The 20,302-nt window shown below is 43.3% G+C and overlaps 1 protein-coding gene across 3 annotated transcripts in view; it reads left to right on the top strand.

The window, feature by feature from the left end:
- Positions 1–20,302, top strand: part of SYCP2 (synaptonemal complex protein 2) — a 551,324-nt gene that overhangs the window by 320,002 nt on the left and 211,020 nt on the right. For all 3 annotated transcript variants that reach the window (XM_077252835.1, XM_077252834.1, XM_077252836.1), the window contains 3 exons: positions 8,711–8,817; positions 9,112–9,485; positions 18,450–18,556. In XM_077252835.1, coding sequence (XP_077108950.1) covers positions 8,711–8,817; positions 9,112–9,485; positions 18,450–18,556 — 588 coding nt within the window. The remainder of the gene's footprint in view (positions 1–8,710; positions 8,818–9,111; positions 9,486–18,449; positions 18,557–20,302) is intronic.

Below are 20,302 nucleotides of genomic sequence, written 5' to 3'. Positions count from 1 at the left end.
CTTGCCGTCTGCTTCCTGCTCTGAGTGCCGGCCGGAAAGTGAGAGCAGAGCGCAGCGGTGCTGCGCTCTGCTCTCACTGTACGGCTGCACTCAGAGCAGGAAGCAGACGGCAAAGGACCTGAAGGACACCGACGGGTGAGTATGTACTGTTTGTTTTTTTACGTTTACGCTGGTAACCAGGGTAAACATCAGGTTACTAAGCGCGGCCCTGCGCTTAGTTACCCGATGTTTACCCTGGTTACCCGGGGACTTCGGCATCGCTCCAGCGCCGTGATTGCAACGTGTGACCGCAGTCTACGACGCTGGAGCGATGATTATACGACGCTGCGACGTCACGAATCGTGCCGTCGCAGCGATGAAAATTTCAATGTGTGACGGTACCCTTACCTTTAGCTCGATTTGCATCAAACAGTCGTCAGCATGAATCCACTGGTGCATACGGTTTTCACCCTCAGTTTTATACTTTCAGTAGGGATTGGTCTTCAGGGTTACTGGTGAGGAACTTTTTTCTTCGTCGCCCTCTTCTGTATGGTAAAGGGTTCAGAACAACCTCAAGGTTTTGGGGGACAGATATAAACGTGTGGCTGATAAAAAAAAAATAATTTTTTTTTTCCCAGATCTGGACCTGTATGTAAATGACTTTCTTGTTCTCTACCAGAAATATTAGTTAAAAGTCCCTTCCTGGAAATGGGGGCCGATGTTCGTTGGTCCGTATAAGGTGGTCGCTATCATTAATCCTGTGACTTTTCGCCTTGAGTTACCACAAGCACATAACCCCTTTCTGACATTAGATGTACTATGCAATCAGCCGCGCTCATGGGGGGAGCGCGGCCGGGTGTCAGCTGACTATCACACCTGACATCCGGCACTTTGTGTCACGGACCGCTCCGGGCACATTAACCCCCGGAACAATGCGATCAAACATGCGTGCTTCCCTGAGACCCTCAGAACAGATGTGATCGCGTTGTTCCGAGAGTCTCCTCGGTTCTCCTCCCTGCAGGCCCCAGATCCAAGATGGCCGCGGGGGTCCTTCCGGGTCCTGCAGGGAGGTGGCTTGCGAGCCTCCAGCACTGCCTGTCAGACCGCTGATCTGACACAGTGCTGTGCAAAGTGTTAGATCAACACTATATAGTAATGTCCCACCTCTTTTGATCATACTGGGCGGCCCTCGTATTGGGTGTGGGTAAGACATATTTTGGCAAAGCCAAGGCTTTTCCATTCTGAGTTACAGCTCACTTTACCAGAGCTGGTGGAGCCTCTTGGGTGGTGCTTCATAAAGCCTGTGTTACCCAGGTGTGTGTACAGTGTGCGCTCTTCTACATCCTCAGAAGCTTCTGTCAATCACAAATGTCTGTAGACAGCAGTGGACTAGACGAGACTGCATTTGAATGTCCATAGTCTTTTGTGTTTCCCAATGACACATGTAATTAACCTCTTTCCGACATCGGGTGTAATAGAGGGATTTTTGGTACTCACAACGAACGAACCCAAAGGCAATAGTGAATGTAGAAGCTGGGAGCCCGTTACGACGACCTGACAAACGGCGTCAGATTGGCAAAAGGGATCAGTCCTTGAAAAGTAGACTCGGATAGCTCTGACTGGATCCAGCTTGTGGAGGGACTTCTCCAGGGAATGGACCAGAGAGAAACACAGAGAAGGAAGGACAATGTCTTCATTAATGTGAAATGAAAAGACCACCTAAGGTAGAAAAGAGGAACAGGCCTGAGAACTACCTTGTCCTGATGTAGGATCAGGAACGGCAGGACAATGCCGCTAAGTCGGGAACTCTTCTGATGGACGTAATGCAACTAAGAAGACAACTTTCCATAACAGGAGAGAAAACGTGATGTTTTGAATGGGCTCAGCAGGAGGACGCCAAAGACAAGGTTAAAATCCCATGGATCTATCAGAAGACATAAGGAGGTGCCAGGTGGGCGACTCCTTGAAGAAAGGTCTTTACCTGGGAACGAGAAGCCAGATTTCTTTGGAAAAGATTTGACAGAATGATAGACCAGAGTCAAGACCCACCTTGTAGAAGACCAAGAATGGAAGGAAGAAAACAGGACATAGGGACCAAACCCTTGTCCTCTCTCCCACCAGAAGAAAGCCTTTTAGTATCTGTAGTAGATACACATGGATACTGGTTTTCTGTCCCTAATCATGGTCTGAGTGACCTGATGGAAAAAAACAGCCTCCCTGAGGACTACGGCCTGAACGGCCATGCTCTTAAACTCAGACTGTGAACTCTGGAGGAAGAGGGGGCTTTGAACGAGAGGATCTGGACGGCCTGGAAGCTTCCAGGTGGCGTCCATGAGTATGTTCACCAGGCACTTCTTGGCTAGTTGAGATATCAGGATTACAGGGATCCCTTCTGCCTTAATGCCTTTTACGACTCTCGGGTCAAAGGGAGAGGCGGAAAAAATAAGGCAGTTGGAATTGTGACCACGATATTACTCGAGCCTCGTAACAGATGGCTAGCGGATCCTGGGACCTGGCAAAGAACCAAGAAACCTTGTGGTTCATCCCATTTCTGCATATCTGGGTGAAGATGGCGGGGCTGAACGACCACGCGCCCGAAGCAATGACCTAATGGCTCAGAAAATCAGCTGCCCGATTTTCTACCCCCAGAATGTGCACGGTTGATATGGTGTAAACGTGATGTTCTGCTCATCGCAGAATCCTTGTTACCTCTATCACAACCTGTTTGTTGCGAGTTCCACCTCAAAGATTTATGCGAGCCACGGCCGTGGCGTTGTCTGACTGTATGCGGACCAGCTGGCTCAGAAGGAGGGTATGCCAGTGGCGAAGAGCAAAGCAACTTGCCCTGATCCCCGGGAGATTGATGGGAGAGAGCGGCCTCTTGGGCGGTTCAGCGGCACTGCACTGTGTGACGAAGAAAAAACAGCTGCCTAACTGAGGAGACTGGCGTCGTTGGTGAAGACCTGCCACCGGAGAGGAAGGGAGAACTTTCTTCATAAAACTGATGCCGATGGCGTCACCAGGTGAGGGACTGCCTCACCAAGAGAGGTAGAAGCATGGGACTGTCCGGGGAGACGGACCTCTTGTTTGAAGACGACCAGAAGGCCAGCAGAAGAGGACGGGTATGGAAATGGGCAAAAGGAAAGGCTTCAACTGCGGCAATCCTTTTCCCTAGAACTCTCCTGCAAGACCGAAGGGGGGGAGAAGGTGGTCGCTTTAGAGTACGGGTCCCCTGGAAGAGGGAAAAAACCTCTCCTTTGGAAGGAAGACACAGGCTTGGGTCGTGTCGAACCTTAAACCTAGAAACACCAGGTGCTGGGCAAGGGTGAGGGAGAACCTCTCTCTGTTGATAATCCAGCCGAGATGGACCATAGCGTCCAGAGTAAACTGAAGACTCTGGTCGCAGTCTCGGCTGGACGGTTCCTTGATCAGAAGATCGTCCAAGTAGGGAAATATGAGAATCCCTTTGGAATGAAGGATGTCCATGACAGCTGTCATGACGTGAATAGTCTGGGAGCAGAGGCCAGGTCGAAAGAGAGCGGTGTGAACTGATAAAGATCCTCCTGGATCGCAAACCATTGGGACCTCTGATGCTGCACACAAACAAGAAAGTGAAGAAATTGTCCCGGTTCCATGGAAGTGATTACCGAACATAGGGACTCGGTCCTGAAAGGCAGATCTGAACGTGATATTTCAATCGCTTGAGGTCAAAAAATAAAGGAAGGAAACGTCTTCCTGGAGGAGAAGAAAAGTCGATTTTGTAGCCAGAAGTCACTATTTCTCTCGAGATTGAGGCTACCTTTTCCTATTAAAAGGACTTTTGACATGAACCGGGGAAGCGAGGTGCTTTTCCCGCCGGGACATCGAAAATTATTTGATCCAGCTTGGATCCAAAAGGTCTAGGTCCTTGGAAGGCAAAGCCAGAGAGACCAGAGAATGTGGTGTATAGCAACGATGTTGCTGGTAGCCGTGGCGGATCAACCATACACATCAAAAGGAAATGGTCACAAGACATTTGCCGGCATGGGCAGTCTGATCTACCAGATTTGGCATCTCATCCGAAGAAGCCTAGAATACCCTAACAAAGCATTCTTACCCAGGCAGACATGGATTTTGATACCCAGGTGGAGGCAAATATGGGACAGACAGAGGTGCCAGCTGATTCAAAGGCTGACTTAGCCAAGGATTCAATCTGTCTATCGGTAGAATCTTTAAGAGATGCACTGTTCAGCAGAGATAAGACTGTCTTGGAAGACAGGCGAGAATCTGGTGGATCCACATTAGGGAATTCTGCCCATTTATCAACAAGGTGTCGGCTAAAGGGATAGAGAATGAATAGCTTCTTCCTTCCTGGGAAGCGCTTTTCAGGGTGTTCCCAGTGCTTAGACATAATCATCACAAATTCCCTGTGATTAGGGAAATGCTGGGAAGGACATTTTACCCATTTGAAGACAATGGAGTGCTCCTGAGCAGGTGCCTCGTCCTCCCTTAGGTCCAGAATTTGGGCAATTTGCCAAGTTGAGGCTATTGAGTATATCTTGCATTTTTAGGTCTGGTCAGTATAGGAGGGGGCATGGGAAGGAGCCCGCTTCTTTTGCTTTGTATCCAATTTGTCCCTGGTAAGGTCGGGGTCAGGTGCGTATGAATCACCGTGAGAGGCGTTCGTAGCACTGGTGGCAGAAGACCAAGGAGGGCGCATGGTAAGGAGCCCTCTTCTTTGTTTTGTACCTGATTTGACCCTGATAAGGTCACGGTCAGGTGCGTGCGAATCACCATGAGAGGTGTTTGGAGCATTGGTGGCAGAAGACAAATGTGGAAGTCGCTCCAGGACCTGGACCAGGGACTGTGAAACTTTTGTCAAGTCTGAGACCGACTGCAACATGGCAACAACCCACTCCGGAGGGAGGGGAGTGCTCTCATCCCAGGCGTTAAGAGGGCTTCTGTGTGGAGGAGCTGCAGGATATCCAGAAAAAAAATGAAGACTGGTCTGAATGCCACTTCTCTTTAACAGATGGCACAGGCGTCGTGGATTATAGGGACAGGAATGGGCCTCCCTGAGATAGGGCAAGCGTGAGGGACCAGGGCTACTGCTGGGGAGCGCTAAGCACATGTGAAGAGAAAAAATAACCAGTCTGGGCTGGTCCTACCTGATAACAGAGACGGCGCAGTGACTGCTCAGGCTGCAGAGTCCCCCAAATCCAGTGCAGGTTATTGATGGACGCCTGCTGTGCCCTTTGGAGCCGGAAGTCGATGGTGACAGACACTGCACGAATCTTCACATGCCTTGCAGACAGAGACACACTATGCGGGGAACGTGTCTCGGGTGACCGGGAGAGAGGGATAGAGAAAAACACACTCTCATTATGCCAAGAAAACGCACTCATCGACGGGGGGTGGGGAATAAGCGTGCGGCATACCCTGATTGGCCAAGGGTCCAGTAAGGGGGCGTGACTAAGAGGAAGGCGACCGCTGAGTGGCCGTGGCCCGGTAAGGCTACTTTCACACTAGCGTCAGACGACGCACGACGAATTGCGTCGTTGCGACGTACCGACGCTAGCAGTGAATGCGCCGCACAACGGGGCAGCGAATGCTGTTTTTCAACGCATCTGCTGCCCCATTGTGAGGTGCGGGGAGGCGGGGGCGGAGTTCCGGCCGCGCATGTGCGGTCGGAAAAGACAGGAACGACGCACCAAAAAACGTTACAAGCAACGTTTTTTGGTGGCGACGGTCCGACGCAACTGTCGCACGACGGTTGCGACGTGTGTCAATGCGTCGCACTGCGTCGCTAATGCAAGTCAATGGAGAAAAAACGCATCCTGCAAGCACTTTTGCAGGATGCGTTTTTTTCTCCAAAACGACGCATAGCGACGTGCAGTGCACGACGCTAGTGTGAAAGTAGCCTAAGGAGGCGTGGCTGCACAAGAGTCCGGAGAAGGCCCAAAAACCGGGGGCTAAATTAACAGAGGACATGGCATTATGCGAATGCTCGGCACTCGCAGAGACAGAACCGGAAAAAAAGACATTAACAAAAATCCTAATCCAGGCATGAAAATTGGCCACGTCTCACAGCATAAGGGAGTAGGGGGAGAAAGCGTGAGATAAATACACTCGCTTAGTGCGGGGGCGTGGCTCTAGCCAGGACAGAAAGGGGGATGAAGACAAAAAATGGCCTCTGTCGTTCAGTGATGCCATATTCTGTGTGGCATCCTGACGTGGGTAAACAGTGAGACAGAGAAAGAGAAGGTTTTGGGCAGTGATATACCCGTGAAGGGCACGCGCCATGTGAAAACAAAAAGGCGCGGACGCCTCAGACCCGGTGTAGGGACGGAGCGCATAAGCGCGACATACTGCTGGTACCTTGAGAGATGTCCGGCTCCACTTGCACATGAGGTGAGGATCGTCCAGGGGCCCTTGTGGAGAGGTTAGCTGTAGACGAAAATCCTTCTTCCCACACCGTCTCCGAACAGTGTAGAAGACGGCATCAACCCCTTCAGAAAAGGGGGGGAGGTCACCGCTGGTGACCATCGTCTTCCTCTCAGCCCTCTCCGAGGAGAGGGGTGAGGAGGGAAATGGCAAGGACCAGCTACCGGAATCAGCCCTGGAGCACCAGTGAAGGTGACAGGGGATAATGTCCTGCCTGCAGGCCTGAGAGTTGCGATGTGGGTGACACCAAACTGCTCGCTCAGCTGCATAATATGGAAAGGCAAGGTGAGAAATTACACCCTGATTCCCTGAAACTGTATGTGAAAGACAAAGGGAAAATGTTAATAAAACACAACAATACCTGTAAGTTAAAAAGGATTAGCTGCGGATCTGGGAACAGATCCAGGCCCGCCTCCTACAGACACTAAGCACAAACTGAGGTACTTTGTGCCTGTCGGTGGGTGTATACTGCGGAGGAGGAGCTTTTTTCCTTTTTTTGCATAGTGTCAGCCTCCTAGCAACAGCAGCATACACCCATGGTTATCTTTGTCCCCCAATGAAGCGATAAAGAAATTACGCCGATGTCGGACTCCCTCCCTTTGATGTGGGCTCCGGCGCTGAGCCCACATCTTTTCCGGCACGTCAGCTGTTTTGAACAGCTGACATGTGCTGCTTATAGCCGCAGGAGGAATCACGATCCGCCCGCGGCTGTTAACCCATTAAATGCCTCTGTCAAACTGACTTACAGCCATCGTGAGCGCTGGCCACCGATGGGTTGGTATGACAACCAGAGGTCTCCAGGAATTCTCTATGGTTGTCAGTGCCGGCGTGCTATGAGCACCGCCAGTGGTCGGCTTTCATAGCAAGTGAGCAATTCTGCTACATACAGGCGATCTGATCATCGCCTATATGTAGCAGAGCCGATTGAGTTATGGCAGCTTCTAGTCTTCCATAGGGACTATTGAAGCATGCCAAAAGTAAAAAAAAAAAATGTTTATAAAAATCTAAAAAAAGATATAAGGCTATGTGCCCACGTTACAGAATGTAAGCAGAATTTTCCTCATCAAAACCGGACTCCCTTGCCAGGAAATCCGCTTGCGTTTTTCAAGCGGGTTTTTTTTTTTTTCACTTTTTTTTTGCGTTTTTATCGTGTATTTGTCACGTTTTTCAAGCGTTTTTTTCCATGTGTCCCAATACAATTATATAGCAGCAAAATTGCCGCGATTCCACAAAATGAATGAACATGCTGCGTTTTTTTCCGCGATGCGTTTCCGCTGCCAAACAAAAACGCAGCATGGGCACAACAATTGCGGAATGCCATTAAAAATAATGGGATGCATTTTGTAAGCGTTTTTTAAGTGTTTCCGCAGCGAAAAAAGCGCAGCAAAAACGCAATGTGCGCACATAGCCTAAAAGTTCAAATCGCTCCCCTTTCGCCCCATTCAAAATAAAACAAAAAAAAACAATGAAACATTCACATTTGGAATCGCCGAGTTCAGAGTCGCCAGATCTATCAATAAAAAAAGGATTAACCTGATCGCTAAACGGCATTGCAAGAAAAAAAGTCAAAACTCCAGAATTACGTTTCCTTGATTGCCTTGACAATGCATTAAAATGCAATAACTGGCGATGAAAAGATCGTATCTGCACCAAAATGGTATAATTAAAAATGTCAGCTCGGTGTGCAAAAATTAAGCCCTCAAGTAACCCGAGATCACGAAAAATGGAGACGCTATGGGTATCGGAAAATGGCACAATTTTTTTTAACAAAGTTTGGAATTTTTTTCACCACCTAGATAAAAAAGAACGTAGACATGTTTGCTGTCTATGAACTCGTAATGACCTGGAGAATCATATTGTCAGGTCAGTTTTAGCATTTAGTGAACATAGTAAAAAAGAAAAACAAAAAACTAGTGTGGGATTGCACTTTTTTTTGCATTTTCACCGCACTTGGACTTTTTTTCCCCATTTTCTAGTACTCGATATGTTAAAACAAATGGTGTCATTCAAAAGTAAAACTCGTCCCGCAAAAAAGCAAAAATCCCTTTCTTGATTAATTATTTGGGGATTACTGAAGTACTGGATGGGTTTCTGTTCTTGCTTTTGACCCATCAAGGGATTTGTTCTATGTTTTAGCAGCATGCACCAAGAGTCTTTTATATTCTCAAATGAGCTCAGCAGGAATTTACGAGTGAATTTCACAAAAATCTTCTTTTTACCTCTCCAGCATCACACTGTAAAATGCATTTTGTGGATCTGAATATAATCTTTACTCAGTAAACCTTTACTTTCCCTCTTATTATTATAGATTGCCTGGTTTCACAGAGAAATATATGGGTGTAAACAAAAAGCATCCAATGTCTACACGTCAGAAAGGGAAAATAATTGTGACCGATGATTGTATAAGTAAAGAAGGTAAAAGTAATGCCAATATACTCTTACATAAAGTGAAAAGCAATTGTGTTATAAAATATAATATTGTATATTACGTTGTCAATATCACTTAAATAGCCGAATAGGCACCAAACTAAAATCCCATATAAATCGTATGTGATTGTATACATAACTTGCGATTCATTATCTATTAATTTAGTTGTACATGATTGTACTAAAATTTTCAGTAATCATTTGCATGATTTATATTTTGTTTGGATATTAATATTACATTTATATATACAGATGCATTTTTTTTATTTTCTCTGCTTCCAGAAAAAGCAAGTGTTGTTGTAGATAAAGTACAAACTCCTTGTTCTGTACTTGAGGTTTCAAAGCTGACACAAAACCCAATGACTAGATTTATCAGTAATCCGAAATCCAAGGCACAGGAATCAGATCCAAGTAAAAGTGCCAAGCATGAAAAATACACAAGAACAGAGGTGAAGGAAAAGAATGTTAAACGCAGACTATGTAATAACAGTTCCTCAAGCACAGAAACATCATTTAGTAAAAATATTCAAAAGGCAGATATTAATTTACCTTGTAAGATTCCTGAGACTGAGAGAACCAAGAATGAGATCACAGATACAGCAAGGTCCAAAAGCTCCCTATGTGTAACAAAGAGGAAAGAAACGGAAAACAATAAGGTGAGGATTAGGTGCTGACAGAAGACACTGAACATATCGGATGTACAGCCACATTCAGTCTATTGAACAGATATTCAGTAGCAGAAATTTCTACAGCAAATGTGTTACATGAAAATATCCCCTTATAACCATGAATTATTATGATGAATCTGCTGAGATTGATAAGAATTGGCTGAAATATGTTTAGAAAATCTCAATATTCTCCTTACATATATGTGCATACCTGTTAAGTGACTGTGTATGAGACAATTGAGCTCAATTAGGTAACCTACTTATGTTGAACTTCAACTAATGTTGATTTCATCACATTTGTTTCACTGATATGTTTTCCTAAAATCAGTTTCCAAGTCATCTGTGTATGGAGGGGCATGACTCCAGGAATGTGTGACAAACTGCCCCCTATCATCCAAAAACCCCTCCCCCAAAGTCAACCAATTACCCAAACAAATCAACTCACTGTGTGAAGTTGGATGTAAAGGCGACAGAAACCTCTTTTAATAAATAACATAAAACAGTAAATATAACATTAAATTAAAATTATTGTGTATCTGTAGCATAAACCAGAAACTGAGTGAGGGGGATTTGAAGGCTCCATTGCACCTTTTCAGCAAACAGCTCCTCCCCACTGCCCTCAGCCACACCACATCGGTTCAAGGGCACCCGGCTGATTGTTGCTCATCCAAAATGTCCTGCTGAGACGATGTCACCGATTCCAGCACAGGGTTCCCTCTTTTCCATTAATGCGTTCCACCTCCTTCAAAATCCCCCCTACCACATCGAGCACGCATGAAACCTTTTGCCTGCGAGTCCCACCACACTCTCAAGTCTTTCTCAACACCTTCCATTAATGCCAATGCCCAAATATCTGTACTGATCGAGTTCAAATGAACTCCATCTAGCCTCAAAAATTCCCGAGAAGGAACTTTCAATGTTGTATCACTAGTTCCACAGTGAGCGCAATAAAATGTCACACCTCCCGATTGTATTTAATGCTCGCCTTGTTGATGCTCTCCACTGAACGCGCATGCTTTCATATTAATGGCGCAGCAAATTAATACCAAACCCAGTCTGGAGGAACAGAGCCTAAAGTAGTCATACACTACCAGTATATCTGGTGTTCATTCTAACGCTGTGTGAAAATATAACATCGGCATTAACCCACTCCAGAGCATACCCCTGATAACGATCCATCATAACGACGCAACCTCCATGGAGAGCTCCAATTGTCATTGCGACGGTCTTGCGTTGGCCCGAAGACAGCCCCAGTAAACGTAAGAATGTCCTAACACCCATATCAAGAAGGGGGGTTCCTGCAACACATAAACCACCATGTAAAGGTGGAGAAGACACATCGCCCCCAAGTATACCCACTTACAGCATGTGCGGTCTAACATACGACTGATATCTAGCCGACTCCCATCTACTAATCTTGTGCACTGCCTATACTCCTAAACGCTAATGAACTGCTTCTATAGGGTTTTCCACAGTTCCAATCTGAAAAAGTGGGACCCAAAATCATCACCATTCAAACTGCACAGTAGCAAGCAACGCCAAAAACACTCACATACTGATAAACAGCGCTGACCCATCCTGGGGCAACAAAAAGCCTGGATGGGAACCTCTCATTCTCAGAAATAATGAACCATCTTACACTCCTCCAAGCCTTCCACTCCCCAAAACTCAGTCATGCTACCCTTTCCATGGGAATCAGTCTTCGACTGTCTCAAGTAACATCACACCATACCCACCTCACATACATCCTTAAACAATAGACCTCCATGGCACTTCATGTCAAACAAACGATATTCATACTCCGTCCTACAAACAGTCTTAAGACGTCCCAACAGCTGACCCAGAATAACAAAAGTTGCCTGACGTCTCTAATCCTTGGTAAAGGCTTTCAATGCCTGGCAGATCTAAAAATCCTTGATGACATCCTTCCAACCCATTACCTTTACCCCCCGAAGGTGGTTTACACGTTAATGACCAGGCCAATTTTTACAATTCTGACCACTGTCACTTTATGTGGTTATAACTCTGGAACGCTTTAACGGATCCCAGTGATTCTGAGTTTGTTTTTTCGTGACATATTGTACTTCATGTTAGTGGTATAATTTCTTCAATATGACTTGCATTTATTTGTGGAAAAAATGAAATTAGGCAAAAAACGTGAGAATTTAGCAATTTTTAAATTTTCATGCCCTTAACCCCTTTATCCCATATGACGTACTATCCCGTCACTGTGACCTGGGACTTAATTCCCAGTGACGGGATAGTACGTCATAGGCGATCGGCCGCGCTCATGGGGGGGCTATCTATCGCACGGACCGCTCCCGGCACATTAACCCCCGGAACACTGCGATCAAACATGATTGCAGTGTTCCGGCGGCATAGGGAAGCATAGCGCAGGGAGGGGGCTCCCTGCATGCTTCCCTGAGACCATCGGAGCAACACAAAAAATTGACTTCAGATCCATTTTTTGACAATAGAAACAGGAAAAATTGAACCCGAACATTTGTTGTGTAATTTCTCCTGAGCATGCCGATACCCCATATGAGGGAGAAAATTACTGTTTTAGTGCACAGCAGGGGTCGGAAGGGAAGGAGCTTCATTTGGCTTTTTGAATGTAAAATTTCCTGGAATTATTAGTGGACGTCATGACTCGTTTGGAGATCCCCTGATGTGCCTAAACAGTGGAAACTCCCCACAAGTGACCCGATTTTGGAAACTAAACCCCTTATGTATTTAGATATGTGGTGAGAACCTTGAATCCCCAGTTGTTTCACAGAAGTTTATAAGGTTGAACCGTCAAAATAATAAAATCTCATTTTCCCCACAAAAAAATTTATTTTAGCCCATAATTTTGCATTTTCATAACAGGAGATATTTACCATACAATTTGTTGTGCAATTTCTCCTGAGTATGCCGATACCCCATATGAGGGAGAAAACTACTGTTTAAGCACACAGCAGGGCTCGGAAGGGAAGGAGCGTCATTTGGCTTTTTGAATGTAACATTTCTTGGAATCCGTAGTGAACGTCATGTCCATTTTCCCAACAAAAATGTTATTTTAGCCCCAAATTTTGCATTTTCATAATGGTAAATTGCACTATACAGTTTGCTGTGCAATTTATCCTGAGGTCGCCAATACCCCATATGTGCCTCGCAGAATTTTATACCATTGAGTGAAGAAGAATGAATAATTACATTTCTTCCACTAAAATGTTTTAGCTCCTAGTTTTTAATTTTTCTAAGTGCTAATAGGAAATATTTTTACAATAAACTGAGGTCCATTTTTTCCTTAGTGCGCCCATACCCTACATGCAATCGGGAAATATTTTTCAGACAGTGCAAAGCTCAGAAGGCAAGGAGCACTAGATTTTACTGTTATGATTTGCAGGTGCCATGACCCACTGGGAGAGCCATGAAGTGCCAGAACAGCAGAACTCCTCATAAGTGACCCCATTTTACAAACTACCGTACACCTCTGATTGAATTCATCTAGGGGTGCAGTGATCATATTGAAACCATGGGTGTGTCACAGAATTTTATACCATTGGGCAGTGAAGTAAAAATAACTTTATTTTTACCACCAAAATGTTGTTTTAGCACCAGATTTTACATTATCACACAAGAAGTATGTAAAAATGGTACCATAATGTGTACCACAATTTCTACTGAACGGCCCAATACCCCATATGTGTCTGTACAGTACAGTACTACTTAGCTATGCCAAAAGACTCGGGAGGAACGGAGCACTATTTTCCTCCTATAGCGCAGATTTTTCTAGAACAGTTTGTGGACTCCATATACACAGCCCCTAATTGCTAGAAGATTAGAATCCCCCCTCAAGAGGCCCCATTTTGGAAATTATACCACCTTGGGAATTTGTCTACAGGTGTAGTGCCGGTTTTGACTTCATGAGTATTTTCCAGAAACGAGCAGCAATGAATGTTGCCAAGTGAAAATTGCAAACTGCCGTTGTAGTGATCAGTACGCTGTAGTAACCAGTACGTTATGCCCATCCAGTGCTTATGGAGGCATGCACCCGTCAGATAGGCGGGGTCTCATTACTTCAGAAATTCCAAACATGTGGATGCTATATGTGGTTTATATTGTGGGGCTCAGAAGGGACGGGGCATTTGGATTTGGGAGCAGAGAATTTGTTGAATTTCTTTTGAAGGGTGAGGAGCCATTTTGCTTTACCAGAGCCTTTGTACTTCCAGTAACGTGGAAGCCTCCTATATTTCCATTAACAGATAAGAGACCTGCGTGGGGACTTGCTTTTTTTGTGGATTGAGTTGAAGCTTTTATTGGGAACATTTTGCATAACATTTGGGATCACATTTAGCTGGCGCGCTACGCTGAGCACTTACTTTGGGGTTTCCATTTAAATCTGTGAGTGACCTGATTCAGATGAAAGGTACCAATTCACTATAATGAGGCAGCAGAGTTACTCTGGACTCCATCTGGCCTCTGTTCAGCGGTGTCCTTCTTTTCAGAAGTGCACAAAACTGTGGCCAACGCCACTTTTATGCAGTCCTAAAAAGACGGACACTGCCGGATCACAAGTCAGACTGCGTCCACAGTGCCTCCCATCTGCCTCATTATAGTGAATCTTCCACCAGAGGTTCCATCTGAATCACGTATTTCAGAGATTTACACGGAAACCTCGAATAAAACGCAGAGTGGAGGATAAATGAGTGCCAAGTCTTGCTGTGATCTTTGGGAGACAGAATGAAAAAAATCAGCCGCAGGTGAAGAATTGGTGATATTTATTGTTTACGCTGTTCCTCGTGCAGTATAAGTGATTGGGCGACTTTATTCTTCGGGCCGGTGCGATTACAGTGATACCAGATTTATATCGGGTTTTTATTTTTGGCTGCTGTCACACACTAAAAGACACTTTTTATTGCAAAATCTATTTTTTTGCATCACCATATTTTGAAAGCTATAATTTTTACATATTTTGGCCGACAGTCATGTGATGGCTTTTTTTTGCGAGACGAGTTGACTTTTTCATTGGTACCAATTTCAGCCACATGTCATTTCTTGATCGCTTTCTATTTCGATTTTTGTGAGGCAGATTGTACAAAAACCAGCCATTCAGGAATTTCTTTTGTGGGGGGAGTTATGTAATTCCATTTGTGATAAAATTGATAAGGACCCCCCAGGAATGAAAAAGAAGGCACAGCCTGAATATTTTAGGGTGAGTTATCATGTATCACAACAACAATGACAAAAAAGGAGAGATACACTAATGATGTGCACACTTCAATATAACCAATAATATGAGTAAAAATAGAAAATTTTATTAAACAAAAATCATAAACTTATAAAACCAAGTATACAACCTGACCCTATATCAATGGCAACAATTCTCAAGCACCCCTTCTGAGGAAGAACAGCCGAAAAGTGTTTAAAGTGGTACACTGTCGCAAGTCCAACTCTGGGTAAATATACTCACTGGTAACCCTGACCTCAGCATTGCCAAAAATGTCATTTTTGTAAGCACTAACCTCCCTGGCCTGTCTGCGGACATAAAGTTTTGATAAATGCTATTATAGCTTTATTCCTGATATCCGTCCCTTTTGATCTGCAGCATAGATTTGGGACATCTTCCAGCATCACTCTGCATTATATCCACATCTCAAGCACTTGGCACTTTTGTAATATTGCTTTGCACTTTATGTATTGCGCCAGGGCTGTGGAGTCGGTAAGCCACAGTTGCGACTCCGACTCCTGGATTTTATCAGGTTCCGACTCCGACTCCTTCATAAATGGCCAATTCGTAACAATAAATTTACTGTTGTAAAATATTAACATCGTGCTTATTCAGTTTCTCACCATCATATAAGTAATCAGACCACTTAGAGCAAAAAACTATATTTATTAGAATACAATTAGAATATAGCAAATAACTTTTATAAACTTTTCTAAACTCTTGTAAGTAAATATGCAATAAACACTGTTATGCAGTTAATAAGAAGAAATCTATAAATTTGTCCTCAGAAAAAGTATTGCCTCTGTCAGATCCTCCTTCATGGATGTCCTCAAATCTGATCTAATTATTTTGAGAGCAGAGACCAACCTCTCTACACTAACTTGGGTTGGTGGCAAAGCAGTAACCACTCGGGCAACATCTCTGACAATGTCAGGATACAGAGGAATCGCTTGTTGCACTGTTATTTTTGATGAACGGTCAAATTTCTCAATTTCTTTTAGTGCACGTGAAAAATGCTGAAATGTACTGGCTGTGTTCTTTGATGGGGATGACTCTTCTTCTATGCGGGAACGCTTTGCACGGTCCTTGTGATCCAAATATTTTTCGAAATTAAATTCTTCATCAGTTGATGAGGGTGAAGATGTGGCAGGACGACCAAATTCTTCTTGTTCCTCCTGACTGTTTTGCAACCCTTTCATCCTTACTGCTATTTCAAACAGAGCTTCTTTTCCTTTAGTTAGCTGTTGATCATCTAGAAGAATCCGATGCATTGGGTCTACATAAACAGCTGCCAAAAGAATGTTATTTTGTAATAGTAGCTCCTCTCTCCGTTTCATTGATGTAGCAATGCCACTTCCAATTAACCCTCCTCTTTGGGACAGGTGAAACATCATGTTGTTCCACTCCTTTAAGAAAATACCTGGAGTTAAGTCCTCTGCTTGTAATTTTTTAGTCACTGTAAATGGGTGCTCTAGCAATTTTTCTAGCTCAGTCACCTGATTCCACTGACTTTCATTTGGCGTCAGTTGAGGGTTAGCCATGTCTACAAGAAAGGTTTTCAGTTCAACCAAGCGCTGAATCATTAAGTACTGCCCCATCGTGTGGCTTGATCAACAATTGCCCCTTTTCCAGCACGTCTCTTCAAAATTGAGTCAACTTTAGGGGTTCTGGCAACAGTAGCCAATTTTCTCACCTTTCCAATCAGTGCAGCAGCATGTCCTTCTTGCAGACTGTCTCTTATAGCCAGCTGTAGCGTATGCACAACACAGCGCATGTGATGAATGAAAGAACGTATTGACACAGTTTCAACAAGATCATCTAAACTATCATGTTGCTGTTCATCTGAAGCAACTTCAGTTTGCTCATCAGTTACAATACTGTGTTCCTCTATTTCAAATATTTCTGTGTCTGTGGACCCAGAATGTTCTTCTAGCTGCTGGTCACCATCCTTACTCTCATTCATTAGCTTAATAGTACTTATCATATTTGAAGCATTGTCAGTTACGACAGAAAGAACTTGCTTTTTTTTAAGTTCATAGTCTTACAGAACCTTTTCCACCAAGACCTGGAGAAACTCACTGGTGTGATGAGCTTTGGTGTCTTTTACTGCCAATGTCTTGGTAACTATTTCATTTTTGTCACAAACAAATCAGACATTGATGGCAAAATAGTTCACTCTGTGACGTGTGCAGGCATCCATTTTAAGAAACAGAAAGCGTCCCTTGAGAGTTTTTTTAAGTTCTTCCTTTTGTTTAAAAGCTTCTTCGATTACTAATTTTCTAATACTCTCTCTCTCTCCAGAGAAACACCAAGCTTGCGGGCCATTTCCCCATTCAGACACATAAAAGCTGGTCGTGAAAATAATGAAATAGGCACACTATCCTTTACAACAAGCTCTATGATCTGTTTTTTTAAATGTATCTACTGTCATTGTCACAGTAACTTTGTCACTGACAAAATATCTTGCAACTGATGGCTGCAAAGTTCTCTGCTCCTTTGTTGGGCTGGAAGAGCTGGGCACTGGTTCATTGGTTTGGATGCAGTCTTTCTCATCCACTGTTTTCAGTACTTCTGGATGAAAGCGCTGTAAATGTCTCTTTAGATTAGAAGCTCTGGTAGGAGCATTTTTATCTTTGCCTGAATATGCACTGATCTTGGCTTCACAGCATTTGTTTTCGTCTGGATCATTTGTCATACACTGACAGACATAATGTTTTCTATCTTGAGTGATGGTGAAATGTTCAAATACAGCTGATTTAATGTGTCGCTTCTTTGACATTCCCAGGTTTTTAATTCTGCATTCACAATCCAAAAAATTTCCTAAAAACAATTGTACAAAATTATTGCCAGGTCGTACAACTGATATAGTGGTCAGTAATACTGTTATTCCTCATGTACTCACAGTAAACTGATGCAAAGTTTGTTGAAAGGATAATACTACTTACAGTCTTCCTCTTCTGAGTAGCAGCTGTGAGATGCTTGGAAGACGCACACCTAGTAAACATCTAGTCTAGAGGAGGAGCTTTACTACTAAGAATTTGCAACACATTTTCACTTTCAGTTTCATACATTGTAAGTAGGGGGGTTGGGGCACCATGAGGTTAACCAAGTATAAGATTAGATAATGGCAGTGGAGAACAGTGACACACAAGAAGTAAGAAATGTCTCTATCTCCAGCAGAACTGCTTATCACTGTTGTTCATAGTTTGATAGAACATATATATTTGAGTAACATTTATAAAATTCTTATGAAAGTTCAATTATGAAATATTAATACATTTTTTTTAAAGCTGGAGTCGGAGTCGGTACATTTCTACCGACTCCGACTCCAACCACAACTAACTCCGACTCCACGACTCCGACTCCACAGCCCTGTATTGCGCTGCTTCCTGTGATGTCTGGCATGACATTTTTCACCCATAAATAATAACTGCTGCTATATTAGGTATTGCTTACATTAGGCGTTTTCCCCTTTTATCATGTACTCTAACAATATTGATGATTTATTCCCTTGCACAGTGTCTTTCGAAATCTGTACAGCATGTGTTGTCATCGCCTTTGTTTTGTGTCATTATTATGTTTACTACAATGTTTTTATTACATTGGTAATTAAATAAAGATTAATTCTTCGGATTTTGGAGAATCTTTGTTTTCTCTATTGCTTCTCTTGAAAGTTAGTTTTGCTACTATTTAGAATTTTCCAAAAGCGCCTTTAATCATATGGAGTCTGTGTTTTACAGAATGATAAAACCAAAGGTAAAGATGCAGCCAAGACTTTGGTGAATAAAATCGAAAACAAATACTCAAAGGAAGCAGTGAAAAGGAAACAAGAGGATACATCCTTCAAGTTAGTGCAATTTTCTTTTCCCACTTCTAAATTTTTTTGTCTTCTTATTTTAGTGTTGTGTACAAACAGAGGATTTAACCCCTTAACGACCGCCAATGCACCTTTTAACGGCGGCAATTAAGGATACTTATTCCTCTGCCCCACTTTTTAGCGGCGCTGAGAAATAAGTGTGTAGCATCCCCCTGCTTCAAAATTTCTCCGGAGTGTTGGCTATTATTAACATATAATATATAATATAATTATTAACAGAATAATGGCGACCGCAAAAAAAAAAAATCAGATATCCCATTTAATTTCTCTCTCCTCTGATGTACATGGGGTCCCCCGGTACCTCCAGTGTCCCTGCCTCCCCCTGTGTAGTCCCCCTGCCGGCGGCGTCTTCCGGGAACCCCCGGCAACAATAGGGTCTATCACAGTGATCAAAATGAACCATTGGGAAAAATTTCCTATCACAGTGATCAAAATAAAAAAAAAAAAGTTAATCAACCCCCCTTTATCACCCCCTTAGGTAAAAATAATAAAATATAAAAAATGTATTTATTTCCATTTTTCCATTAGGGTTAGAGTTGGCTAAAGTTATGGTTGGGCTAAAGTTAGGGTGTTGGTTATCGTTGGGATTACAGTTATGGTTGCGATTACGGTTAGGGGTGTGTTGAGGTTATGGTTGTGGTTAGGGTTATGGTTAGGGTTGGGATCAGGGTTTGGGGTGTGTTAGGGTTAGGGTGAAGTTAGAATTGGGGGGGTTCCACTGTTTAGGTACATCAGGGGGGTCTCAAAAAACGACATGGCGCCACCATTGATTCCAGCCAATTTTGCATTCAAAAAATCAAACGGTGCTCCCTCCCTTCTGAGCCCTGCCATGTGCCCAAACAGTGGCTTCCCCCCACATACAGGGTATTGGCGTACTGAGGAGAAATTGCACAACAAATTTTGTGGTCCATTTTCTCCTGATACCCTTGTGAAAATAAAAAAATTGGTTCCAAAGTAAATTTTTTGTGAAAAAAGTAAAATGTTAATTGTTTCCTTCCATATTGCTTTAGTTCTTGTGAATCACCTGAAGGGTTAATAAACTTCTTGAATGTGGTTTTGCGCACCTTGAGGGTGCAGTTTTTAGAACGGTGTCACTTTTGGGTATTTTCTGTTATATTGACCCCCCAAACTCACTTCAAATGTGAGGTGGTCCCTAAAAAATTGGTTTTGTAAATTTTGGAAAAATGAGAACTCGCTGGTCAAATTTTAACCCTTATAACGTCCTATCAAAAAAAAAATTATGTATCCAAAATTATGCTGATGTAAAGTTGACATGTGGTAAATGTTATTTATTAACTATTTTGTGTGACACCATTTTGATTTAAGGGTAAAATTTTCAAAATGTTTGCCAAATTTCTGTTTTCTTGATAAATAAACGCAAGTTATATTGAAAAATTTCTCAGAATCAGTGGGATGCTTTGAAGCTTTCTAGAGCTATAACCTCATAAAGTGACAGTGGTCAAAATTGTAAAAATTGGCTTGGTCATTAAGTACCAAATTGGCTCTGTTACTAAGGGGTTATCAGACCAGTGTCCATTTCCAGATTTGGAAATTACCTTGATATTACTTCAGTGCATCATGGGTGAAGGTTTATGCTTAAAGAATACCTTTCACCATTTTTTTTCATGTTGCTTTGGATACATGATATACAAGTGCTTCAAAGTTAATTTCTTTCAGTTCTTCAATACAAAAAGTGAAACATATATATGATATAGA

Source organism: Ranitomeya variabilis, chromosome 4, assembly GCF_051348905.1.
Source record: "Ranitomeya variabilis isolate aRanVar5 chromosome 4, aRanVar5.hap1, whole genome shotgun sequence".
In the NCBI taxonomy this organism is placed as follows: Eukaryota; Metazoa; Chordata; class Amphibia; order Anura; family Dendrobatidae; genus Ranitomeya; species Ranitomeya variabilis.
Note: the sequence above shows the minus strand (reverse complement) of the source record. Positions and strands in the feature narration are given on the sequence as shown.